General features: G+C 46.0%; 2 protein-coding genes across 2 annotated transcripts; one reads left to right on the forward strand and one right to left on the reverse strand.

The window, feature by feature from the left end:
- Positions 1-3,719: 3,719 nt before the first annotated feature.
- Myocos (myocilin opposite strand) lies at positions 3,720-7,642 on the forward strand. The gene is made up of 3 exons (XM_033761991.1): positions 3,720-3,790; positions 4,696-4,830; positions 7,467-7,642. The coding sequence occupies exons 2-3, from the start codon at positions 4,736-4,738 to the stop codon at positions 7,627-7,629; spliced, it is 258 nt and encodes an 85-aa protein (XP_033617882.1). The 5' UTR covers positions 3,720-3,790; positions 4,696-4,735; the 3' UTR covers positions 7,630-7,642.
- Positions 7,643-12,410: 4,768 nt separating this feature from the next.
- Myoc (myocilin) lies at positions 12,411-25,892 on the reverse strand. Its single transcript, XM_010644999.3, has 3 exons — positions 25,202-25,892; positions 15,149-15,271; positions 12,411-13,671 (listed from the first exon to the last, which is right to left on the reverse strand). Exons 1-3 carry the CDS (start codon positions 25,761-25,763, stop codon positions 12,887-12,889), a joined length of 1,470 nt encoding a protein of 489 aa, XP_010643301.1. The 5' UTR covers positions 25,764-25,892; the 3' UTR covers positions 12,411-12,886.
- Between the last annotated feature and the right edge of the window lie 532 nt (positions 25,893-26,424).

Genomic DNA, 26,424 nt, shown 5'->3' on the forward strand with positions numbered 1-26,424 from the left:
AACACACTTACCACATTGTTTTTGCCACTTTCTGGAGCAGTTCTGGAAGTTCTCTTTCTTGAGTGTCTATAGTTGTGCTGCAGTAGCTTCCTCTATGTCTGAATCAATTCAAAACGTTTCTATTTCGTGGTCATTTTGATTTGGGGAATAACTAGAAGTCACTAGTGGCAGGTCCAGTGAATAAGGCAGAAGAGGACAGGCTGTCCTCTTTTCCACAAGCCTGCCTTTTTGCTGGACGACACTCGGGAGCGGCATTCACACACCTCGTAAACACACGAAAGCACCTCCAGAACTGCTCCAGAAAGGGGCAGGAATGATGAGATCAGTGTGTTCAAAACAAAGTGATACACTTTAAGGGAGATTGATGGTAATGTGTCTTTATCGTAATAAATTCATTTTATTTTTGGCTTTTTTTTGAGAGAGGGTCTCACTGTGTAGTCCAGGCTGGCCTCAAACTTGGCAATCCACCTGCCTCAGCCTCCGAAGTGCTGGGATGACAGACATGTGCCCTTACAGCTGGATAAATATTTTAAATATTCACCATATATTGTCACATCTCATAAAAAATAGTCCAGGGGGAGAAACAGAGCTAGACGGTGGCTCCCTACAACACTAGGAACTGAACTCAGCCCTTTGCACTGAGTTACATTCCCAGCACTTTTTTTTTTTTTTTTTTTTTCCTTAGAAAGCATCTCACTAAATTGCCTAGGCTGGACTTGAACTTTCAACCCTTCTCCTGCCTTACAGCCTCCCACAGTACTAGGATTGCAGGTGGACATCACCGTGTCTAGACACACATGCCAATAAAGTAGTAAAATTATATGTAAATTTGTCACTGATCTATGAGCTCAGAGAGCAGAAGTCAACAGTTTCCTCATTTGCACTGAAAACAAGTCCCCAAGTACATTTATAATTAGTGGAGAATAAAGTGAGGCATTCCATTAAGCAAATCCTGTGATACTTGTATGTCTCAGGTTCAAGGATAATGTAGAGAGAAAAAGAGATGAATTCTGGAGGCAAAATGTCCAGTTTCAATTAATTTTAGACCACCTGTGTCTAGTACCCCGGGGCTTTGGACAGTGCCGTTTGACTGGTTCCGCAGATAAGCACCTTCTCAAACTAGAAAGCATGTTGTACCTGGGAGTAAAACCACACTGCAGGGGGCTAAGAGTGCTCTCCACTGGAGACTACTTTGGCCTTGGATCTCTGTAAACCAGGAATATAAAAATATAAATTGATGTTATGAAGAGTCCCGCTAAAAAGGCTCAGTCGCAAGAATTTTACTTTCAGCTTAAAACCTCACGGAAAAACCAAGACTCACTAATAAACATTACCCCATCGTTTTTTTTTTTGCCTCCCTCCCACAGGTACATTGACATGCAAACGAAAAGCACAGAATGGCTCCTCAGTAGACCTCCCAAGTGGGTGATCACATCTCCACAGGAGAAAGTACTTGCTTCTCCTGTTGGTTCCGAAACATTTATGCGGTACTTTGCTAGGTCCTAAATATTTCAAGTAAAAACCAGGATTCCACCCCATAAGAAGTTCACAGTTGAGTCAAGGAGACAGACCCACGAATTGTTACGAGGGAAAGTAATGTTACCTTGTATGGTCTTAGTAATTTGGGCTGCTGAGGATAGAACTTGGCCACTAATAACTGACCACCTTGTTCCTACTCCTGAAGTTTTTCCACATCTTTATTTCCAAGGTTTCTAAATTTGTGTTAACCACAGTCCACAGGGAAAACTGTGGGTGAGGGGGAGGTGGGATCTGGGGTGGCAGGCAGGGCCTTCATGCTGAGCTACAACCCTACCCAGCCCTTTAGTTTTTCTTATTTTGAGATAGTTTTGCTAAGTTGTCCAGGTTAGGCTCAAACCTGTGATCCTCCAGCCTTAGTCCCCAGAGTGCTGGGATTACAGTTGTGTGCCACCTTGCTTGGCCCCATGTGTGGATCCCAAGAGCAGGCCGCAGCTCTTCTACAGTGTTTCCTGGGCCCTAAGACAAACACAGTAGCTGCTGAACATGTGAACGCATCATCTCTCTTTGTAGTGGAGGGACGCCACGCTTTCATCCATGTGGAGAGAAGATCTGAGGGGCACCAGGGACGCGCAGGTGTTAACAAGGACGGGGAACAATGTAGAGCCGAATCTGGGCAGATGCCAGCACTTCAGGAACACGGTTAAAAACACATACGCCAACTACTAGGGAGGAGTGTGATCATTACGTACTACAAACATACCAATAAAAACAACAGGAAAGGACGAGTGGTCTTCAACTTTCTTTTTTTCCTCTTTTTCTCAAGAGAACCACTCTGTTGAACTTCTTTATGAACAGGGCCTCTCTGTTCACGAAAAGCAAAGTTCACGTTTGGGTGCCAGGATTTAGGAACATGTTAATAAGTATGACAGCCTAAAAGGTGGAAGTATAGGTGGCAGTGGTTTTTCCCAGGTTGTATTGTGACTCACTTTATAGAGAGCTGAGCTACAAGATCCCAAAGGTTCATATCTAAAGCTAGGACTTTGTTCTCCACAGCCTTTGCATTAAACTAGCAACAAACACACAAAATAAGACTTTTTTTTCTTTTTTTTTTTTTTTTTTTTTTTTTTGGCACAGTTCTGGGAATTGAATCCAGGGCCTTGCACCTTCTACGAAAATGCTTTACCACTGACCTACATTTCCAGCCCCCAAACAGGCCGTTAAAAAAAAGCAATGGTATAATTGGCGGATCCCTTCTGAAGTTTGCATACAATTGCTTCTGCCATACTCAGGCACAGTGCAAAAATTTGTGCTTTGAAAATCCTTCACAACTCAGACTTTGCGAATCATGTGGCTATAGGCAACAGACAGGAACACAATGCTGTTGAAGACTGATCCAGTTTAAGTTATTACTGGGATCCTGGGAGAAACTCACCCTGCCCGACCCTGATCTATGAAGAGGGAAGAAGTAGGGCTCCTTCTTTCACGGCATAGAGAACTGGGTTTGGGATGACCATGTCTGGATTCATGACAGCATAGGCGGGGAAGTATATCTATCTGTACATACTTTCATATACATTTATATCCATTCCTGGAGTAAAACCATATTTAAACCTGCATTTAAGGATTTAAAAGGGGGGAGGTAGAATTAAGGACTTTTGCAAATGTTTTCGCAGTCCTCAAAACCACCCCAGAAGAAAGATCGTATGCTCCTTTTTTATACGAGAAAACTAAGGCCCAGGTTAAATTACTTTGCCCAAGATCACGCAGCTCAGCTGTGGAAGCTGCACAGTCAACGCCTTTGATTTCAAAGTGGAAGCACCTGCCATCTCAGCAGAGCTCTGTCAATTACCAGGAAGGGGCAAGCTCCTCCATAGCTGTAACAGCTGTAGGAGGGATGGATGTTCACGAATTCATTGTTTAAAATGTAGTCAACAGATGTACATCAAGGTGTCACATGTACCAGCACCCAAGCTACAGTGGTCCTTTTGCCCAAGTGACAAAAGGTACCCCTTGTCCTGCTCTCCATGGACCATCTGTGGGGACCGTCAAGGCACATGGCAAGAGTAATTAGTGTCAGCTGCTACCTTTGGAGGGCACAAAACAATCGCAGTAACTCAAGCTCCCAAGGGAGACTGACTCCAGGAGGATAAAAGACAAAGAGAGGACACTGGTGACGGTGGTCATTTTGGTGGCTGTTTCCTCCTCTGGGGCAGGGCAGTAGCTCAGGTGTGGGAACAGAGTGCAATTCTTAGTCCAAGCCATGAGTTGAGGCATGGAAGCGGCTAAACACTAAGCTGAGCAGGTCTGAAAGGTAAGTTTGCTTACGAATGAACCTTCCCAGCCAGAAGCGCAGGCTGGCGAGCTCAAGCCATTGCAGTTTGTGCTCCAGCAATGACAAAGCCACTGCCATTGTGTGCGTGTGGCCCAGTGTATAGGAGTGGAGGCTTGTTCCCTACTGGAACACACCTGACAGTTGCTAGGCTCTGTGGCAGAGAAAGGGGAGTCTTTGAAGCCAGAGAGACTCGGGTTCAAATTCTAGCTCTGTGCCTCTTAGAGAAGCCACCTAATTCCTCTGCTACTCAGTTTCCCCATTTGCCCAATGAGGATCATAATACAAGTGGAGTTACTGTGATTATCAAGACAGTATAAAAAGGACAGTGGCCATCACTAAGTGGGTAGCCGCCACTATTTCTGTCAGCAGTGTCAGCCTCCCGGGTCTCTGCTGTATCTGGGAAAGCAGCTTGACTCCAAGCCTCAGCTTTGTCCGTGTCCTTCCATTCCTTTAGAAGGTAAGGGCTCTGGGAAGAAAGCTCTGCCAAAGAACCTGGTGAGGAGAGGGCTCTGCGGGAGTGGTGCCGTTACGGGGGAAGCAGCAGGGAATGGGGCCGAGTCAGTTCACCTCTCTGGGCCTCCATTTCCTCAGCACTTACCTGGGAGTAATGACAACTGCCCTCGATACCCTGGTGGCGTGACTGGAGTAACCACGTCGCCTTTTACCTAAACAGCCAGCAAGAGCCGTGCCATTTCCCCACCCGCTCCCATAGCAGGTGTTTGAGGGAAATACCTCAAACTTGGGGCGGGGGACAAGAGGTAGAGGAGATCCACTGAGAACATAGCAGGGGAAACCCCTCTTCCAATAATGCCAGGGAGGACCAAGCCGGACCATTTCCCGGTCACCTGAAGCCCATTTCTGGCGCTTGTGTTTCGGCCTCCCAGGTGCTCTGCATCAAGATTCCTTCAGCTCTGGGTGCTGGCCATGGCGCAGAACAGCACTGTGAACAACAGCATCAACTTGCCCTACCAAGACCTGGCTTCCGAGGTGATCAGGCGCAGGGTCGCCATGGCCGCCAGGTACCCAAAAGCTCTCTTCAGGTTTACTTGTGGAAGGGTGGGGTAGGTGGGGCGGTGTTGGAATGGAGAAAAATGGCTGAGCCCCACCAAGCACCCTAAACTGCGGGAGGCACTGGGTCACATAAATATGTTCACCTGCTGTTGCCAGATGCCTCTCAGGGAGGAGGAAGCTACTGTGTTAGCTGCTGTGGGAAAGAAGTTCAAGGTGTGGTGACACTATTTGTGTCTGTCTGTTGTGTGGGCAGTGGGAAGAAGTTTACATCAGTAGCTTTTAATAGGTGTGGGGATCACATTAATGCTTTGTGTTGAAGTCATGTAGCCTTCTAGGATGAAAAGCTTGGGGACAGCATGGGCTCCCTGAAAGCTCATCCTTACTACCTATGAGGCTACAGTTTCCCTGCAGCCACATATCATGTGTCTCCTTTACACTGCATGCCTGGCCCTGGGCTAGTGGACAGCGGATAATGCGTGTTCCCTCAGAAAGACCAGCTTGCTTGGCCCAGAGGAGATAGATAGTTCACCGAAGTAGGTGGCCATTTCCGCTTTAAAAGGCTTTAATTGCCTCAGTACTTCCCTTGATGGTAGGCTTGGCACATATGGTACAGGAGGCTGGGCTGAATTTGAATTTGAATTGAAATGGTGATCTCCTGCCTTGGTCTCCCAGAGAGCTGGGGTTATAGAGAGGGCCACCACACCTGGTTGACAGCCCACATCATTGCTGCATCTGGTGTGCTTATGATAATCACTGTGGTGACGCCTAAAATCCCACTCCAGTGGGGTGCTGCTGAAGAACGGTAAGACCCCAACTTGTATTGAAACTGGACTCCATTGAACTTGCCCAGGTCCCCCACTAGGGGCAGAAGGTCACGTGTGGCCTCTGACCCTTCCTGATAGGAAGTGGGGGCGGGGGCAAGGCTGGTGGAAGCCGGTGGCTTTCTTCAGTCATTTCCAGCAAAGGTCAGCAGGTTTATAGTTTCCTTGGGTTGTTTAAATGGCTTTACAAGTTATATTACCTAGTCTTGACAGATGTAACCCTTAAAATAGACAAGTGGCCCAAAACATCTGTCAAGAAACTGAGGTCGTAAAAAATCTGATATTGCAAGTGAGAATAGACACATTCTGGCAGAGCTGATGCTTCCTGTTCAAGTATGTTTCAGAAACACTAAGCTTATGCTTTTCACTAAATCTGAAAAGGTGTTGGTCAAAGAAACCAAAATACGGACTTTCATCCAGTATTGTTCCTGAGGACCCTTGAGTTTAGGGTTTGTTGGAATGTAAAATATAGCAAATTGAGAGAAGTTCTGTATATGTTCTTGATATATACACACATATATATTATATATCATATATGTAATATAATACATAATAGACTAAATGTCACAAAGTCTATTATATTAAATTACAGAATGTGTAGTCAATGGTAGATTGTTGTACTATACATGTGTGTATCTATAGACGGATGCTAGAAACCTTCACTGATACAGGGGCTCAGCCAACTGACACCCCAATTTAAACCATGAGGGTGGGCGTTGTACCTGGGAGGCTGTGGTCTCTGAGCTTTGTCTACCTGAGAAGGGAGCTTTGCAATCTGGGGCCTCTCGGCACAACACCACCGTCACCTCACACCCCTCAACAGCGTGAGCGGTTGCCTCCTACGGGGAGTGGCAGGAAGCTTGAGGCCAGGTGCAAAACTGAGTTTGGACCCCAGTTCTACTCTCTCCTGGCCACTTCCCCTGGGCAAATCACTTTCTGTCACAGCTTCCTCAGCTGTAAGACCCCAGACTTCTTGTGAGGTGTGTGTGGTTGAGAATCTGCATGCAATTAGTTTATAGCTGAGTTTTGGACCCTGGCACACGGCAAGTATTGAAGGAACAGTTAAATCGGAATCTGTAACAGCATGACACACAAGTCCCCTTCCTTTCAAGGAAGGGTTTGCCCAGCCCTGAGCAGGAGGGAAGCCACGTCTTCTTCAGTAGACAGGGAGCAAAACCCTGCAGGTTGCAGTGGGAGTAAATTGGGCAGAAGGGCGATGCAAAGTGAGCCTAAGGCCTAACCGCCCTGAGAATGCTGCAGCTGGAATCCAGTGACGCCTGGAGCCTGAGTCTGCCATGGGATGGCTGGTAAGAGTGGGAGAGCAACGGAGAGATGGGGGTTCCTGCTCTCATCCTGAGGTGGGGAACAGAGACCCCAGCTCTGTAGGTTCCAGAGGACCAGTGGAGACTTCCGAGCTCACTCTGAGAAGAACTGTTTCGGAATTAGTCACTCTTTCTCCCCCGCTCCAGGAATCTGGGAGGATGTCCTCTAAAATATTATGGTCTTGCTGGGGATGGAACCATGTCTGCCTGGCAATTGCAAGGTCCTGAGTTCAATCCCTGGTACCAGGGGAAAAAGAAAAAGAAAATATTATGATCTTTTTAGGTGTGGCGTTTGGGTGTTTCTTTGTCTTTTTTTTTCTCTCTCTCTCTCTCTCTCTCTCTCTCTCTCTCAGTACCAAGGATTGAACTCAGGACCTTGTGCTTGCTTATGATCAGGAGCGGTATCACTGAGCTGCATCCCCGGCCCTTCATTGTCTTTTTATCTTTGTTTTTCTAATCCTATCCTTATTTGAATAACACATAATATGCCTTTCCTCCTAGAGAAGAGATAATTCCCGAGAAAAATGATAATGCTAAGAAGATGGTCTTCTCTTCGGACACGGAGACAGAGCCTCCTCCCGACAAGACCTACCTCGCCGAACCTCCTGCTCCACCGCCTTCACCAGCCAAGGAGTCCACTGTCTCCCAAGTAGGCACAACTTAAATTACTTGGAGGTGGACTCTTAACGTGAGACTCCAGCAAGCAGTTTCAGTGATATTCTTGGGCGTGGCTTTGAAAGCCGTCTTGGAAATCTTTCTTCTTTCTGCTTTTTCTTCTCCTAGAATCACAGTTGGGTGTTGTACATCTGCCCTGATGCACCTGGAGGGATTTGGAGTTTTTAAACTGAGTCTCTGTGGATGGATTTGATCTTTTCTTTATGGTGTACTGTAGAACACTTGCAGCGGTCAGTTACCTTTGAATTTAAAAAGTTATCAGGCACTGTTGTTTATTCCTAAATCTAAATCTGTAAAAAGCTCAGGTTTCTGTGACTTAACTCTAAAGATCTGAGGTCCAGAGAACCCTAATGTGTTTGAATTTTCAAAACCCAGCCAGGGACACCACTGTTTTATGGCTCTTTCATTCTAAGTTAGCTGAGCTGTATCCCCATCCCTTGTACTGGGGTCAGAGGGGCTGAGTTTCAGGCTTAATTGACTTTTTCAAAGCTTACTTATAGGGGGTGGAGGAAATTTTCTGACTCTCTACAGAAAACTCTGCCCTCAAAAGCAGTTAGTACAGAATGATTTAGTGGGAAGCAGTGTATTTCCTGGGTCCCTTGTTTAAGCCTCTTAGCAGACCTGAAAGCCACTCTAAAAGCTTTCAAAGCTCCTTGGAGTGATTTGGAGGCATAGAAATGCGATAATTGGGATGTACATAAAAATATTACTTGGGTTGAGGATTTAGCTCAGTGGTGCCACTGCTTGCCTTGCAAGTGCAAGGTCCTGAGTTCAATCCCCCGTACCAAAAAAAAAAAAAAAACAAAAAAACAAAAAACCAATTCGTACCTATCTATCTTGCCATCTTTTAGGTCATGTTTCTTCATGGGGTCATGTTACTGTGCTCTCTCCACACCTGCCCTTACAAAAGTGCTCAGCCCTCTTCCTCCGCAGCCAGTGGCGGTGCCGCTGGTGTGGTTCCTTTCCTGTGGGTTTGTGCAGCACCGTGAGGGAGGCAGGGGCCATGCCCTGAGCACCTGTCATTGCCAGTAGTGTGCTTGACTACATACCCCCCATCCTCAGTTGCATGAAGAAACAGACCTGCACTGCCCAGTGGGACAGCCACATGCCAGGGGTGGCTCCTCAAGTTGAAATTCATTAAAGTTGAATAAGATAAAAATTCAGCTCGCAGTTGCAGTATAGTACCTACTGTGTGAGGCGGGCACTCTTCTGGGGAGGCATCATTGTACAGAGCAATCCATCCCTGTCCCAGTGGGGTTTACCTTCCAGTGGGGGAGACTAACAAAAATATATGATGAGTAGAAAGGAAAAGGACAATAACAAGACAGAGTAAGACCGATGAGAAGTGCTGCAAGAAGGAGCAGGTTAGTTGCAATTTTAAGTAAAGTGGCCAGGGTAGATCTCTTAAGGAAGGTGAAAGTTTGAAGCCAGTGACGAAGTTAGGTGTGGGGACACCTGAGGCAGAGGGATGAGCAGGTGCCGAAGCCTGAAGGCCAGGTGTCCCTGCTGTGTTTTAGGGACTTCAGAGAGGCAAGTTGGGCTTGGCTGGAACAGAGTGGATTGGGACATCAGCAGAGGAGGAAGTCACAGCAGTCACAGATACTATGGAGCTTTGTAAGGACTCTGCCTTTGAATGAGAGGGGAAGCCATGAGGGGTTTTCAGAAAAAGGCATATTCTGGCTTGTGTTTTTGTTTTGTTTTGTTTTGGGGTATCAGGGATAGAACTCAGGACCTTGTGCTTGCCAGGCAGGCACAGTGCCACTGAGCTACATCCATAGCCCTTCCGGCTTGGAGTTGAACAGAATTTTTTTGTCTGCCCTATAGAGAATAGGCTGTGCAAAGGGAGTGGAAGAAGTTGAGATGCTGTTGTAGCACTCTAGGAACAAGATAGTCATGTGTAGCAGTGGGGTGCTAGCTGTGGCCAGATTCTGCATCCGTTTTTAAAGACAGAATGGATATAGGATACGAAGGAGATGGATAAAGGTTGATTCTAATATTTTTTGGTCTGAGTAATTGGAGGGATAGAGTTCCATCAGATGTGGTGTGTCTGCGGGGCAGGAGTAGAGCAACTCAGAAGTTCAGTCTTTGATAGTTATATGCCTGACATCTTGTGGAGAGGTCAAGTAAGTAAGTGAATATGAGTCTAAAGTTCAGGGGTCATGACTATGCTAGGATCAGACACTCAGGGAGTCTCACGTGGTTGGGACTAACAGGCAGCACCAGTAAAAGAGACTAAGGATCAATCAAAGATGCAGGAGGAGTAGATGTCCTGGAAGCTAAGCAGAGAGTTTCCTTCTTTCCTCTCTTCTTTCTTTACCCCCCACTTCCATCCCAAAGCCAGAAGCACAGCTGGTAGAAAGTAGGAAAAGGAGCCAGGGGCAGCGCTGGGCAAAGGGGCTATGCTGGCTCACCTGATTGCCCAAAGATGTCTCCACTTGCTTTTCTTTCAAACATCTGGATGCTACATGTGCTTGCTAGGGCAAATTAGTATGTGCATTCTGACTCACAGGTTTTCTAGTCTTGAAGAATCTGTTGCCCATGAGTGAGAGTGGTCATACCCAATTGTTATGGGCCAAACTCATTTCCTCCGCCGCTTATGTTGAAGTCCCGATCCTAACACATGTTGGACATCCCTAAGCCCAAAACTCTAAAATCCAAAGTGCTGCAAAATCTGAAATTTTGGGGGTGCTGATGTGATACCACAAGCAGAAAACTACACCTGACCTCAGAGGACAGGTCAGACAAGGTGGAGTTGCACTGAAAATACTGCGTAAAGTTACATTCAGGCTATGTGCGTAAGATGTACATGTGACACAGATTCACTTGTTTAGATTTGAGTTCCATCCCCCCAAACTGTCAAACTACATATACGTAAATATTCCAAAATCTGAAAAAAAAAATTTTCAAAACGCCTCTGATCCCAAGCAGTCCAGCTACAGGATGTTACACCTCATACTTTGGAATATGACTGCCTCTGGAGATTTGCCCTGTAAAGAGGGGCTTCCTTTAAAATGAAGCCATTTAAGTGAGCCTTAATCCAGTATGATAGCTGCCCTGATAAAAAGGGGAGTGGAGAAAACAGGAAGAATACCCCATTTGCAAGCCCAGGAGAGGAGCCTCAGAAGACAACGCCATCTTAGATTCCAGCCTACAGAACTGCAAGAAAATAAATGTTTGTTGCTTAAACCACCCCGTCTTCGGTATTTGTACTCGTAACCCAAGTACACTGATATGGCAGTAGAGAAAGACTTTGAGATTTCGTCCTCTCCCTATGTACTCAAGGATTGCATCACTGAAAAGATGATTTATGGCCTGTGGAAAAGGAAAGTCAAACTCTCAGCTTTGCTTTCCAAAGTATAGTCTTTAGAACTCATGGGAGAGAGAGTTCTTTAAAGCTCAAACTGTGCTTTTAAGAGCTGGTTCTCAAAGGCTGAGCCCTGGTCCCAAGAATAATAAGCAGGAAAATAACAGATTAGATGGTCCCACAGCTGTAGTCTGACTCAAGTCGGGGGCAGCAAAAATCCTCAGAGCGAGAAAGCTTAGGTTCTGAAGAGCTCCAAACGGGACCTCACAAACGGTAGCGTGGGGCATTTGAAAGCGGGGGAAATAGGTGCTTGTTTAGAGCAGTTTTATTTTTGTAGATGGCAGATCTACGGAGAACTGGCGCTGACCAGCAGGGGGCAGCAGCTGAATAGCAAAGGGGACCTCTATTCCTGCGGAGCAGGCCCATTGCTGAAATGTCCCTATTTAGGGGCTAAGGGGACCGTCTAGAAAAAAAGCATCATATAAGGCAGGAGGATCAAAAGCTCAAGTCTTTCCAGGGCAACTTAGACCCTGTCTCAAAATAAAAAATAAAGGATTGAGGATACTGCTCAGTGTGAAAGGTCCTCGGTTCAATCCCCAATGCAAAGAGAAGGAAAATCTGGACCTCGGAGTATGTAGGGTGCCAGCCTTGGTACTGGCTACAGAGGCGTAAATGTCAGTAGCTAACGCTGGAGTCCATGCTGATGGTGAGAGCCAGGTCTAAGGAAACCCTGCCCAGTTTCCTCCCCTGAGTCTTAAAGGGCCCCCAACTCTTGTTTATCTCAAGCAAAGACGCCACCTTAGGGACAATGGGAGAGGTGCAGAACTGGCTGCTAACCTCCCAGTGGCATGGAGTCCAAGCTGAGTGGGCAAGGCAGAGTGATCTATGATGAGCTACTATAAACAAAGAAATTGAGTTCAGCTATTAAGAAGTAATGCTACGGGGATTGGAGGGAGAAAGAGAAGTTATTATTTAATGGGAATGGAACTTGTTTTATAAGATGGAAAAAAGTTCTGGAGATAGATGGTAGTGAGTGTTGCACAAATTTGTTGTGTTTTACCACACTTTAAAAAAATGGGATAAAATAATTCTATGAGGTTTGTTCATCTGAGGTTGTTTTTTGCGTATGTGGGGTTTTTTTTTTTTACAAGATTAATACCCATGGCAACAAATAGAAACCCAAGGGAAATGAGGGTGAAGTAAGGGAAAAATGAAAAGACTTTTCAGGAAGGGCCAAGGACACAAAGAAATGGATGTGGGAAAGTGTGAATTCTGTGGTTTGCCTGGTGTCATCCTGGGCAAAACCTTAAAATTAGGCATAAGTCTCTCTGTCTCTCTCTCTCACACACACATCTTGCAATCACATAAATCTTATCTCCCAACACAAAGGGATTATTTTAATTTAGCAATCTGTACTCTTCTCTTAAGCAAAGATTCCCACAAAACTCAAGGAAGATAATGTTAAGATAATTTTATTTCACAGGGCAAAGGGTTATATAATGCCCAACTAAGTTGTATCTGAATCATGAGCAGACAATTACAGGAAAGACATCTTATGCATAGGTTCAATCCTGGCCACAAGAGCTTTTCGTGCTTTTGATCAAGGCCTCTGGGCCATGCAAATTGCAAGATCAATAATTAATAAATCACTATGCCTTATATCTCTTGCCCCAAATTGCCAGAAAACTTGAGCTATTTTAGATAAACAGCCCTTTAAAAGCTGATAGAAGAAAAGAATATCTATTGTAACATGAAATTGTCTAGACCTACAGATTGCTGTCCTTGTGTAGCCGGACAGTGGCCATGCACAACCTCCTGGATTAATGAAGGCTGAAAAGCAGAAGTTGTGTGGGCCTGGCCAGCTGCTCTCCCTCCAGTCTGTTCCCCTCCAGAGTTGTAGGTGTCATCTTTTTTCACCTTGCTGGGGACGCATGAAGATTTCTCATATCTTGGAGAGCCTGATGTCATAGGTGACCATGTTGAAGTTGTCCCAGGCAAACAGCTTCCTCTCTGAGGGATTGTAGTCAATCATGCTGGTGTATTTGTAGTGGTTCTTGAACGGGATGGTCAGGCTCTTGCTGCTCCCTGTGCCTGTGTTGTAAGCAAAGTTGACAGTGGCCTCAGCTGAGGAGTAGCTGCTGATGGTGTACAAGGTGCCACAGATGACAAAGGCGTTGGCGGCTGACTGCTTACGGATGTTAGTCTCCCAGGTTCGTTCAAGTTCCAGATTCTCTGGGTTCAGTTGGGAGAGAACGATGGCACCTTTGGCCTCCTCGGTGCTGTAGATGACCCAGAGGCCAGACTCATCCACAGCCAAGTCAATGTCTGTGTAGCCGCCCCAAGAGTACGGGAACTGTCCGTGGTAGCCAGCTCCAGGGATTTCCTTCTCCGCCTTCACTGCCTCTGTATTCAGCTCATACCTGATCACGGTTCGGGACTCAGCACCCTGGAAATAGAGGCTCCCCGCATACACCACGGCACCTGTGCTTTCCAGAGGCCGGGGGAGCACATGGACCTTCGAAGGGTAGCCCTGCACAAAGTCACTGATGAGGTTGTATTCAAATACCTGGCGGATGTCTACGCCAACCGTGTTAATCCTCCATGTGGTCTCCTGTGAGTAGGGGTACTTGGGTTTGGGGTCTCTCATCCACACTCCATACTTGCCAGTGATTGTTTCAGCAGCCTTCAGAGTCACAGGCTCTCCTACCCAAACCAGTTGTCCACATCCTGATGAGCAAAACAACAACACGTATCCAAAATCTTTCCAAATTTAGTGACAATGTGGGAGCAGAACAGGCAGAGAAATAACCCTAGGCACGGACTGTCTGGGTTTAAATCTGGTCACCCACTGACTGAGTGACTTTCAATAAGGTAGCATCTATGTCTGTGAGCCTCAGCTTCCTCATTTGTAAAGGGAATAATAGTGTCGTGGGTAGTAGGGCTATTGTAAATTTAGATGTAATGAAACGTGTAAAGTGCTTGGTATTGAATCTACAGAGAATGTTCTGTGATTAACCTGTGATAGGAATTGAATTTCAATTCAGTACTAGTTATAAAGATGAAGGCTGGAGGTTCCCCTGAATTTGTAATATTCTACTTAACCCCCGCAGGGACTCATGGGCATTAGTTAGATTACTCTCGATCTGACATACTTTCAAGACATTTTATTTTTTTTATTTAAAAGAGAAAGACAAAATTATAAGAACAATCTTTATATAAAAAAATTTTAAAGTCCTAAGCGATAGGTCACAGTTTACACATCATTGTAATACAATAAAACCTGAATATAATTTTTAAAATATGATGAGATGGTTGAAAATTTGAATATGGCAGAATCCAACCAAATCTCTGTATTTTAAGCAGTGCTTTCAATTTCATCATAGAAGGTGGACTTATTTCCTGTTCATATCTCAGAGAATCATATTTTAAATATTTCATAACCTTCATCCCATGCATGACCATTAGTGCTAGCAGTAATTGTCAATAACATGGACAGCTGATGTTTCTGAAAACTAGAGCTTTGTTTTTTCTTTTTTCTTCAATACTGGGGATTGAACCCAAGGCCCTTACACTGAGCTTCATCCCCAGACCTATTTTCGTTTTAAAACAGGGCCTCACTTAGTTGCCGGTGCTGGGCTCGAACTTGCCTCAGCCCGCATGTCCCACCCCCACTGCTGGGACTGCAGGTGTGCACGCAGCACCACAGCAGATAAAAACTGCAGGTTTCCTTGAGGAGACACTGGAGGGGGGAAATTGGACTCTTCCTAGATGGTCATGGCTCAGTAAAAATGCTGTTAATAAGGGACTGTCCTGAGAGGCTGCGTGGTCTACACCTGGCCCTGAGGCAAAGACATGAAGGAACTTGTGAAAACTATGATTTTTCAGCTGCCATTGGCTCACTGTAACAGTCAAGTGGGTAAATAAACACATCTCTCCTCTTCCCCTGGTGTAGCCCAGCCTAGCCTTCCAGGTGTGGGTGATAGGATATAGAGCTTTTCTAGTGAAAGGCTGACTTCCTGCACACCCACCCTGACAGAAATGGAGATGCCTTCTCTTCCTCGCCCCTCCCCTGCCCCTGCTCCCAGCCAAGTTACCACCTCCCTGTGGGTGGCCGTTTAAGCCATCCCAACTCTGAACACAGAGCTAAACAAACGTGCAAGACAAAGACCATGAAGGCTCAAAAGGGAGGAATCTAACTTCCTACCGCTGTCTCCGTCTTCAGTCCTGGGATGGCCAGTTGGATTCTCCAAGATTCTCAAAGCAGGAACTTCAGTTAACTCTGACTTCAGTTCCTGGAAGGCCAAACTGTCCAAATTCCATTGAGAAACTGTATCAAAAAAAAAAGAGAGAGAGAAAATTATATTGTGAGAAGAAACGGCCCTGCGGAGGATAGCACTTAAATAGGCTCCAAAAAAAATATGGTTGTTGAGCTTTCCTTTAAGACAATGATTGGGGGTGATGTGGGGTGACAAGGGACACGAGCAGCATGATTGAACTGTGTGGAGACTACTGGAGTTGAGGTGCGGGTGCATTGGAGCTTATTCTTTTCAATTTTTGTGACTGCTTGAAAAATTCCGTAATTTAAAATCTCACAAATAATAAATTGAAAATAATGTGTCTAGCACAGGTTGAATATTCAAAATAAAATAAGATTTTACACAATTAAAATAATTTCCACTAGAAGGGCTGATTTATGAATAGGTGAGTTGTGATTTCAGGGATATTAAGAAGCCCTTAGCATCTTCTTTGATGTTTCAATTTCAACAACTAAAAATGTGCTGTTTGACTTCAGGGTTTTTCCGTGCCGTAGGCAAATATCTTATAAGAAGTAACATATTAAGCATTTTGATTTTATTTTAACATATTCTAATTTTCAGTTGACACATAACAGCTTTATACAGCGATGGGACACAGTGTGACTTTTCAATACACATATACAATGTGTAGTAATTAGCTCAGGATACTATAATCAGTTCAGGGTATACCTGGCATGGTGCCACAGTCCTGTAATCTCAGCATTTGGGTGACTGAAGTAGGTGGATCATAAGTATGAGACCAGCCTGAACTATAAATGAGATCCTGTCACAAAAAGACAAAAAAAAAAATCAAAACAAAACAAAAAATCAGCTTGGGGTCACTGGTGTATAGATCACCTTACTTAGCCACATATTACTTCTTTCTGTGGAGAACATTCAAAATCCTTTCTAGGTATTTTGAAATGTGCCATGAAAATCAATAGCAGTATATTAAATTTTACATTAATACGGAAAGAACCTTTCCGTATTATTTTGGAGGCCCATTTTGCATAATGAAGAGAGAGTGTGGGCAGGGTCCCCGTGGGAATCTGGGGGGAGTTTGAGTAGTGGCAAAGGCAAGATGTGTGTGGGACACTGATTAGACATGAAGTCATCCCCTGTGCCCCACAGCCCGATTTATTCTGATCTTACGGCAGTTCTTAGACCTAAGGATGAGCCGATATCGCCAATAAGGAACAAGATAGACTTTTAAATGCAGATCTGATTACTGTTCAGGTATAATGAGGCCCACAGGTCGTGGGGGCAATTGCCATTGAGAAGATAGTTTGAGGGGCGGAACTGTAGCTCAGCAGCACAGCAGTGGCCTCGCACGCGGAAGGCCCTAGGTTCACGTCTTCCCGGCGCTACACACACATGGTTTGAGGCAAAATTATGGAGAAAGTAAAAAGATCCATGGTAGCAGGAAGATGTACATGCACAGAGGATTTACAGAGCAAGGCAGTGACTGTGTGATGCTATAACAGTAGATACTTGTCATTGTCCAAATCAACAGCGTGTACAACACCAAGAGCAAACCCAGTTGTAAAGTGATTATGATGTCCACATAGGGCCAACAAGTTATCGTTCAAGGGAGGCACTGCCACAGGACAGGCTCTGCAGGTGTCAAGGAAAAGGGTATATCGAAAACATCTGTGCCTTTCCCTCGATTTTGCTACAAACCTAAAACTTCCCAGAAACATAGTCTTTAACAACAGCTTGTTATATTTACAGATCCCGAGAGGAGGGACCGTGATGAGACACGGCAGGGGTAGGGCACATGGGAAGTATGCGCTGCTCAGGATGTAGGCGCAGGAAGAGAAGGGTGGGCAACTGTTCTTTCCATGGGAAGTAACAGTTCAGGAGGAGCCCGTTGGAATGATTTCAGCAGGCTCTGAGGACGGGGTTATCTCTGGCCCTGGACTGATTAGGTCAGAGGACAGGGCCCTGGGGTTTAAGAGCCAGGTAGAGGAGTTGGGCGTTTGGGCCCTAGGTTGGCCAGACGCATATAAATGACAACTCATGGGACATAATTCACTACCCATAGGGACTGGCCAGCCATGGGATCCTGAGCTGTCACTCAGAGGTAGGAAGGGCAGGAAGACATCTTCAGCCTTTCCTTGTGTTTGCTGAACTCTCTGAAATTTGCATTTCATGCCCAGAGGGTTACAGTGGAACTCTTTGCCCTTACCACAAGTCATGAATCTTAAGCCACAGGTTCCTCCGAATTTTCCCATCTCTGGAATACCCTCTTGGAGTTGCTGGTGTTTCCCTTCAATGAATCAAAGCATGAGGAAAACATTCTTCTTGGAAGGAGCTGAAGAAAGTATTCAGCTAAGCAGCTTTCAGGCTGGAACTGGGCTGCGGGGCTAGGTGGCATTTGGTGATGGCCAAACAGCCCTGCAGCCCAGTTGGGGCTGTCTCATCGACTGCACTGTCTGATCCCAGCCACAGCCCTCTCCTCTCTACCCTTATCTTTATGCAGCTTTCACATAGCCTCTAGAGGAGATCCTCTCTCCCTGGGGGTATCGCTCCATCTAGCAGATCCATGTAAGAATCAGGAGCCAAGATGGATAGCCAAGTAATGTCCTCGGTATATGTCCAGACCTACAGGAGAACCAAGGACACAGCGAGTCTTGACCTCTCCAGCTTAGCATCCATAGAGCTCCTCATCCATCCATCCAACCCCACGAGGACCTCTCAATTCAAGTCCTCTTGGCTGAGGAGTAATATGTTGAGAATCAGGTCTTTTGGACTTCTGAGAGTCCTGGAAAGTTCACAGATTTCCTGATTCATTCTCCCTATCTGCGGATCTATGATTTGAGGAAATTCCCTGATCTTCATTCTGAAGGAGATGGCCTTAGCCTTGAAGGCACACAGGGCAGAGAGGCACTACTCAAACAGAGGTGCTCTAGGCCAACCTGAGACCCGGGTGGACACACACAGCTTTGCCAGGGACTTGGTGCTTCCCACTGGGCAGCATGGGAGAGGATGAGGGTGGCAGAAATGCTCTGTCCTTCTGTGCTGCTGGGGGCAGTCAGAGTGAATATCCCCTTCCTGTACCAAGGCTGGCAGACCTACTTGTAGCCATGCTCTGTAACTTTGCCTCTCCCAGTGCTAGTCCTTCTCCAAAGGCATAAGACACAGTGATGACCCTAACTCCTGGCCAGTAGGAGCTGCCTTTGCTGCCCGTCTCCTGCATCCAACAGAGCCTCACACAGTGTGGCAAACTCTCACCATGGCCATTCCTCAAAATCAGGTCATTTAACCAGTTTCCTGAGCTTGGTCACTTTCCTTCTATTTGTGCCTTTTCTAGGCATTGCAGACAACCTGAAGGACAACTCAGAGTTCTTTCTTTCATTGTTGCCCCTACCTCTCAGAATCCCGAAGCTGAGTTCAGGCCATGTGCAGTGAGAGTACTGTGGTGGTGCTGTCAAAAAGCCTGAAACCCACCCTCCCCAGCTCTCTCCCTTCAGCTATGGGCCTCAGTGGCCACACGGGGGACACTGAGAGCCACCCTTCCCATACCTCACAACTTCTTCCTCTGTGCATCTGAACAAACTATATTATTCTATGATTGTAGCTAGGACGATTATTTAATTTGGTGACTTATTAAGAAAAAAATATGTACATTAAGAAAAGTAGAGGTACTTGGTGAAAAGAAAATTAAGAAATGCCCCTTTTAGTCACAGAAGAAACAAGGAAAGTGGAAAGAAACAAATAATTGAAAAGCTAGGTATTTACTCAGATGACTTCCTTGAAAATAGCTAAAATACTAGCACTAAAATACTGAAAAAATGAGTGTGTGTGTGTGTGTGTGTGTGTGTGTATGAAAAGAGATTCCACAGGCATGGATAGCTCCTTTCATATTTAAAAGGACTTTTATATAAACTATGTGATATGGTGCCTTCAAAGTTTCAGAGAAATGGAGTAAGGCTACAGGACTGCCAACTCCACCTAATGACATTCAGCTATTGCCACCACTTACTAAGTGTTTACTGTGTGCCTAGTGCTGTGTTTGGTGTTGGCTCTTCATTACATCTGTGTCACATAACAGTTCTGCAAGGGGACCCTGTTACCCTCATGTTTGAAGGACGACAGGGTTCAGGGGGTTAAGTGACATTCCCAGGGTCACACATCGTGTTGGCTTTTTGTCACTGGGACGAAGTATCTGAGAGACGTTAGAGGAGGAAAGGTTTATCTCGGCTCACGGTTTCAAAGCTGTCAGTCCATGGTTGCTGGCCCTGCTGTCTCCGGGTCTGTGGTGAGGCAGAATGTCAGAGAGGAGGAACACGAGGATGGAACAAAGCTGTTCATCTCAGGGCAGCCAGGACGGAGAAAGAGGGAGAGGGAGAGACTGGAGATGAGGTACAGTCCCTCGGGCCACCCCCCCATGACCTACTCTCTCACTTGGCCACACCTTCTGAGTTTCTATCACCTCCCAATAATACATCTAATTATGAATCCATCAATGGGTTAATTTACTGATAAAGTTACAGCCCCTGTGATCTAAGCACCTTCCAAAAGCCCCACCTCTGAACACATGGGCCTTTGGGGGGACACTTTGGATCCAAACAAAAACACATAGCTAGAAAGTGGTGAGGCTGGAATTTGAACCATGTTTTTCAAGTCTGTGGCAGGTATGCACCCTTCTATCCTGTGGTGGGAAGCGGTGTCCATTACAGACACCTTTATTGCCTCTGAGAGATGATCACTTCCACATAAGCCCTCTGAAAAACAAGACATATGTCTCCTCTAAAGTGAGCCCACTGTGCAGTTATCTCAGCAGGGAGGTCCAGTGGGACACCATGGAAGCAGGAAAGTCTCGGTTTTCCTGGCCTGATCTGGTCATCTGTGTGTGCATGTGAGGACATGGAGTAGCGCCCTGACTAGCCACAGACCCAGAATGTGTTTCCTGTGACCTGGCAACCTCATCCTGGCCGCAAACATGTCAGAGCCCTTCAACAAGGGAACCATACTCCCTGCCCTCTGCTTACTTGCTTCCACTGTGCCCGAGCCCCCAGCTGTGGGTCGCCTCCCTTCCTGCGCCACCGCCACCGGGAGAGGTCCTGTCTACCTGCAGACCAGCCCCCATGTCTGCTCTCTGGCCTCCCCAGTGAGATCTGACCTCCACCCCAAGTCTCCTCCACCCCATAAGCACCTGCTATAGCCCAAGGGCCATATGAAATTTACTTATATCTTATAGTTTCTTTCATCAGAGTTGATACATCTTTATACAAAACTTCCCCGGCTTAACCTACTGTGTGGCTCCTCCTCCTCGCTGGGCCTAGATGGCTTCTGGAGGCTGAGTAGCTGCTAAGTAGTTCAGGGAGTGAACCACTCCCAGCACTGAGCTCAGACTCCAGCCAGCTGCCCAATAAACACCGTTCCCAGCTTGGCACCCAGAGGCCAGTCATCCCATCCGCTCTCCTGCCCTCACCGCCAGAGAAGAGAAGGTGCCTGGCCAGGGCTGAGTTCCTGTCCTGATGACACCATGGCCCCTAAGACTTGGTGTAGAAGCCCTTCAGCTCTCCCTTCCTCTTTCCTTCCTCTTTGTAGGGACCACACCCCACACGTGTTCCTTGGAGTAAATAAGAACCATAGTAAAACAGTGTCAGGGAAAGGTTTCCTGAATGACTGCAAGGCCAGCTCCCAGCTGGCAGGTGGAGTGGCTGGGTTAGGAGCCTACTGGCTGCTTCTCTGTCTGGTCAGCCAGGAGCATCTGGCAACAGTCAGACTCCCAGGGTAAAGCAATCTGGCATGAGGACCGAAGACAGGGACGCATTTGTGCAAAGGGCCTGACCTGAGCCAGGAGGAGCAGCTTCCTACTTCGGTCCCACTGGGTGTAGGATGTGTGACCTGGGGCAAATGGTTCAACCTCACGGAGTCCTGTTATCCAGAGTAGCATAAGGGTTATCAGACAACAAAGACATGCCAAAGCTCAAAATCCTTTGGAATATTCCTGAATCTAGCATTTCATCCTAAATGTGGAGGAAAAACAAAAAGGGATTATGGAAATAGTAACTATGTACCAGATAGTTAAAGATTTTAGGACTTTTTTTGGACCATATGTTGGGGATTAAACCCAGGGTGTGCTCAGTTATACCCCTAGGAGCTCTTAAATTATTTCTCTTCTTGGACAGGGTCTCACTAAGTTGCCCAAGGTTGTATCAAACTTGCCATTCTCCTGTCTCAGTCTCCTGAATAGCTAGACTCACAGGCCTAGGTTACTATACCTGGTTTTATTTTTTATTAAAATTCAGTCTCTTGATGCCTGTTCAAAAACTTTTGGAAGTTTTCTTCCCGCTCGGCCCTTACCTCGGCTAGATTCCCATTCTAGATTCAGAGAGCTTGGCCTAGATACGGAGCTTATTAATTCATCTGCATCCACATGCAAAGGGCACTTTAATGATTTTTGTAAGTGTTTGCTATCATGGCTTGAAAAGTTCAATGTTATTTAGACGAAGAGACTGAAGAGGAAGAAGAGTGTCACCAGGTTTACAGGTTGCCACAAACGATTTAGACTAGCTAATAGACTATTGTCCCAGGTGCTGTTCGAACAAATACCATCGACAGAATCAGTGTGTGTTGTGGAAACGTGATATATTTTTTGACTCTTTGATCATGGAATGACATTTTAAAGCAATGGAACTCAAGCAAAAGAAACCCTGCCTGTCTGTAGTCCATTTGCTGAGTGGCCACTCCACTGCTGTGCTGTAGTGATCTGTAGAACAACCCAAAGGGCTCCTCATCCACACCCTCTGGGAGAAGGGAGGAAATCTGCAGACCCTGTGTTAAACACCTGTGGTCCACCCTATCCTGCCCGCATTCTCCCAGATGGTGCTGGGCACCCTGCCTCTCACAGATGCTGCCTGCTGCCTGCCCCAGCTGCTCTGACTGTAAAGTAAGACTGAAAGAACCAGCCGGCACCCACATCCATGTACCTGGATGAGCACTGTGCACATGGAAGAGCCTCACCACACCTGAAGATAAAGCCCCCCTCCTCTGTCACACTCTGTGCACCCCTCTGCAGGGTGGCACTGAGCTTCTGTTGTCCACTGTGGTAACCAGTTTAAGAAGAGCCCCTTTTTTATTCCTTCCTGAATAGCTCTGTCACATCTCGTGTTTTTCTTCCTGAGGATTGTGGCTGATATAAACCATCTCACACAAGCCCTCGCCCCAGGAACAGTTCTCTGGGGGACCCGCCTAGAGGACAGGGTGAGCAAAGGAAGATGTGGGATTTTTCTTGCGATAGTAATAACCAGCTGCAATTTATCTTTAGGCTAAATTGAATTTTTCTACTACTTTGGGCTTGCATGTGTGCTGTGCGTGTGTAATGAAATTCTTCCTGTCATGTATGTATGCATGTATAAATAAGTGATTTCCATAGTTCTAAAGATATTTTTAAATGTAACAATTCTATAACGTGGTAGTGACAATTTGAACAATGTATGGGATAAGGAAAATCCCACCTTTTCAGCCTTTCCTTTGTCTAAGCCTTACTCCCCCAAACCTCAACCCTTCAGGACTCAGCACCATGCCCACACTTAAATCCCAGCCCCTCAAATGTTTCTTATCTCCAAATCTAGGACGTTGAAACAGATCTTTTGTTCCAAGCATTTCTGTACTGTTCTTTTTTAGGGTCTATAAAGTAGAGGTCAACGAGGGGTCTGAAGGTGACTGGTCCTTGGGGAGAGAGGGCAGAATTCTAGTTCTGGGTCTGTCACTAATTGGCCAGGTGGCTGTAGGTAATTTATGTAACCTCTCTGGGCCTTGGTTTTGACATTTGAAAAAATGAGCTGGTGGCACTGGATCCTTGACAGGTCCCTTTCCATGTCTACGTTCTCCTACTGATGTAATTTCCTGCTTGAAGATGATCCACTTCTAGAAAAGGACTCCCAAGTTCGGAGTTCATTATAATGGGATATTGCCCTATTTCAGAAGTGGAGCAGGTGGAAAGGACAGAAAGAAAAATTAGAGAACACATCTAATGAATTCCCAAAGACACGCTAAATGACCACAAGACAATTTTTAAAAATTGCCTCTATTTTCATATCCACACACTCCACATATCCACATAAACAGAGTTGTTTTTGTTTTGTTTTGCCTGCTGTGTGTGTGATTTCATTCAGGCAACAGTCTGAAATAATTAATGCCTTATAATATTAACAGCAACAATAACTCTTCATTTATCCTCAGACTGAAGTTCAAGTCACTGAACTGACCAGCTGTGCAACCTGGGGCTCCTTTTAGGAGGTCACTTTCCTTAGTTGTTTTTTTTGTTTTTGTATCAGGAATCAAAGTTGGGACCTCGCACTTGCGAGACAGACAGCGGAACCACTGAGCCAAATCCCCGGCTCCACTTTCCCTAGTTGTAAAACTCAGAATTGGATCCCTTCCAATTCTAGCCATGTTGGATTTTTAGAAAAAGAAGCCTTTACACTTCATAGTATTTCATTTGAACCCCATAAGAATTTCTGTGCATTTCAGGACTTTTCTTTGTCGTGTTATGAATAAGAAATGAAGGTGCAAGGAGTTAAAACAACTTGCTGCAGGGCACAGCCAGGCATAGCCTCTTACTCCTACACAGATTTTACCTTTTGTGTAGAAAGTTTGCTTTTTCAGAGTTGGGTACTGAACCTAGGACCTTGTTGACTAATATAGCCAAGGACTCTGCCACTGAGCTATACCCTTGTCCCTTGTGTAGAAAGCTTTCTTAGGAAATGTTTGCATCATGTTATATTGGTGATTTTCAAATCTGTATAAAAGGTGAAAGACTACTAAAATAACAGCCATGTACCATTCAGAGATCCACCATTGTTAATATTTTGTGACCTTTGTTTTGCCTCTTTTCTCCTTCTCTCTGGTTAGTCATTACTGAGTCATTTTCTTTTTTTTTTTCGGAGTCATTTTAAAGCAAGTTGTAAATACCCTAACACCTCAAGGACTTGAGCACAAATCTTAGAAAGAGGATGTTCTCCTTCATAGCTGTCCCCCTATTATTCACTCAAGAAATGGAACATCCAGACAATAACACAATCTGATAAATAGTCTGTGCTCAAATTTCCCCAGCTACCCCACCTAGTCCCTTGTAGTTTTCCCCTTATTGTGCAGGATGGAATTAAGGACTGTACATCTTATTTTATTACCATATCTCTTAGTCTCCTTTGACCCAAACAATCTCTAATCTCCCTCCTTCATTTCTTTTCTTTCTTTCATGATGTTGAAGGGTTTAGACTAATTGTACCACAACTGGACATGCTTGTTTCCTCATAATTAGAAAACTTACTAAACAGTGAATATTTAAGAGCATAACTTGCACAAAAAGAGACACAAATACTATATCCTGGCTAGTGAGAAGGTGTACCCTTCCCCTAACCCACACTCATAAGCCACGTCCAAGCAAGTAAGGGCCAGGATGAGCAGAAAAGCATCCAATGAAAATTGCCTCGGGACACAAAAATAAGGGTTATCATATTGAACAAGAAGAAAGAAAACTTCAAAAACAACATATAGAGAGAATTTTGCCAAAGAAGGGTATTAAAAACACAAAAAATCATCACTTATTATCCTGTCATAGATCTATCATCTTCTAATGGATAGAGGGCATTTTAGTACCAAAAGGTAGAAATAAACATTTAAAAATTGGTAGTTTTCCAAAAAGGGCAGTTGACTACTTCCTACTGACCAGATACCATGTACAGCATCGCACCTGGTCCTCTGCTGCTTTGCTAGGGACTATGGGAACTTTGCCATGGGCAGACACAAGAAGTAAGAATCACTCACCTACGCTGCCTTTGGAGCTAAATTACTAGAAATAGGGAAAAGTGTTTGCTTGACCCTCCTCGATTCAGCTAGCTTGTGCTAGACAGGAGGTCTCTGGAAGAAAGGAGAAGGCAGGAAGGGAAGCCAGGGCACCTGTAACAGGTCACCAGGCGCCGTGTCACCCACCCCTGCATTCTTACCTTCCCTGGAGCCTGGCAGCATGTCCTGAGAGGGGACCCGGGCCTGGAGACACTGGCCCCTTCTCAGCCTCGCTACTTCCTGGCTGCTGCTTTCCAGCCTCCTGGCCAGCTCCTCATTCTCCTGTCGCAGTCGCCTCTTCTCTTCCTCCAGTGCTGATTTGTCCCGAAGGAGATTGCTATAGGCTACCTCCAGCTCCCTGGCTTGGGTCTCCAGCCGGTCCCGGTCCCTCCTCAGGATACCCAGCTCCCTCTGCGGCCCCTCCTGTGTCTCCTGGGGCCCAGCAGCTTGGTCCAAGTTCAGCCGGTGGAGAAGGCTCTCCAGGGAGCTGAGCCGGGCTTTGGTGGTCTCCAGCTCTGCATGCTGGGTGCTGCTGTCTCTCTGTAGGTCCTGGATGGCTGACATGGCCTGGCCCTGCTCGGGGCAGCTGGATTCACTGGGATTGGCCACAGTGAAGGTGTAGTGGCACCGGCCACTCCGATCATTGGCCTTGCGGAGCTGGGCTGCCCTGGCTCCTGCTCCCCACACCAGGCAGGCCAGCAGCAGCAGCTGGACAGCTCGCATCTCAGGCCTGCAGCTGGAACAGCGTTCACAGAAGAGCCTCAGTACAGAGGCTAGGGAAGGCTTCCTCTGCAAAACTGTGCTGCACTGCGAAGTGTCTGGAAGGGTGGGCCTGCTGGCTTGTGCCTGAGCCCAAGAGAGGTTTATATGTACTGGGGAGCCAGCCCCGCACAGGGACGAAAGAGGTGGCCACGTGAGGCTGGGTGGAGCTGTGCACAGGGGGCTGCTCTCACACTGCTGGGAAGAATCTCAGAAAATAATCTTCCAGGAGTCTGCTTGGAATTTCTTTCTTTTTTTTAAAGAATACCCACCATATGTACCCTCTGTCCCAGTGATACTCCTTGTAGTTCTGCTTTTTGTGCACTCACTTGTGCCCCCCCAACACCCTCATTCAGCAGGAATAGTTGTATGCTGATTTGAACAAGAAGATTTCTAGTTTCTATTGCCATTCACTCTGCAGACTGCTTTGTGCTAGGAAGTTGTCAAGCAGCCAGGGACAGAGATGTGCCTAAGACATAGTCCTGTCCCTGTAGCAGGGACAGAGACAATTAACAGCCAGCCAGAAGATAAGTACAGTACCTTCCTAGGCTTGAGGCATTCCCACAGAAGCTGTGGACAGCAAAACTTCTCCCTTTGCTCCTAGCTTTAGAACAAATATGGATGA

This window comes from Fukomys damarensis, unplaced genomic scaffold (genome assembly GCF_012274545.1).
Source record: "Fukomys damarensis isolate Sample0158 unplaced genomic scaffold, DMR_v1.0_HiC HiC_scaffold_11, whole genome shotgun sequence".
Classification (NCBI taxonomy): domain Eukaryota; kingdom Metazoa; phylum Chordata; class Mammalia; order Rodentia; family Bathyergidae; genus Fukomys; species Fukomys damarensis.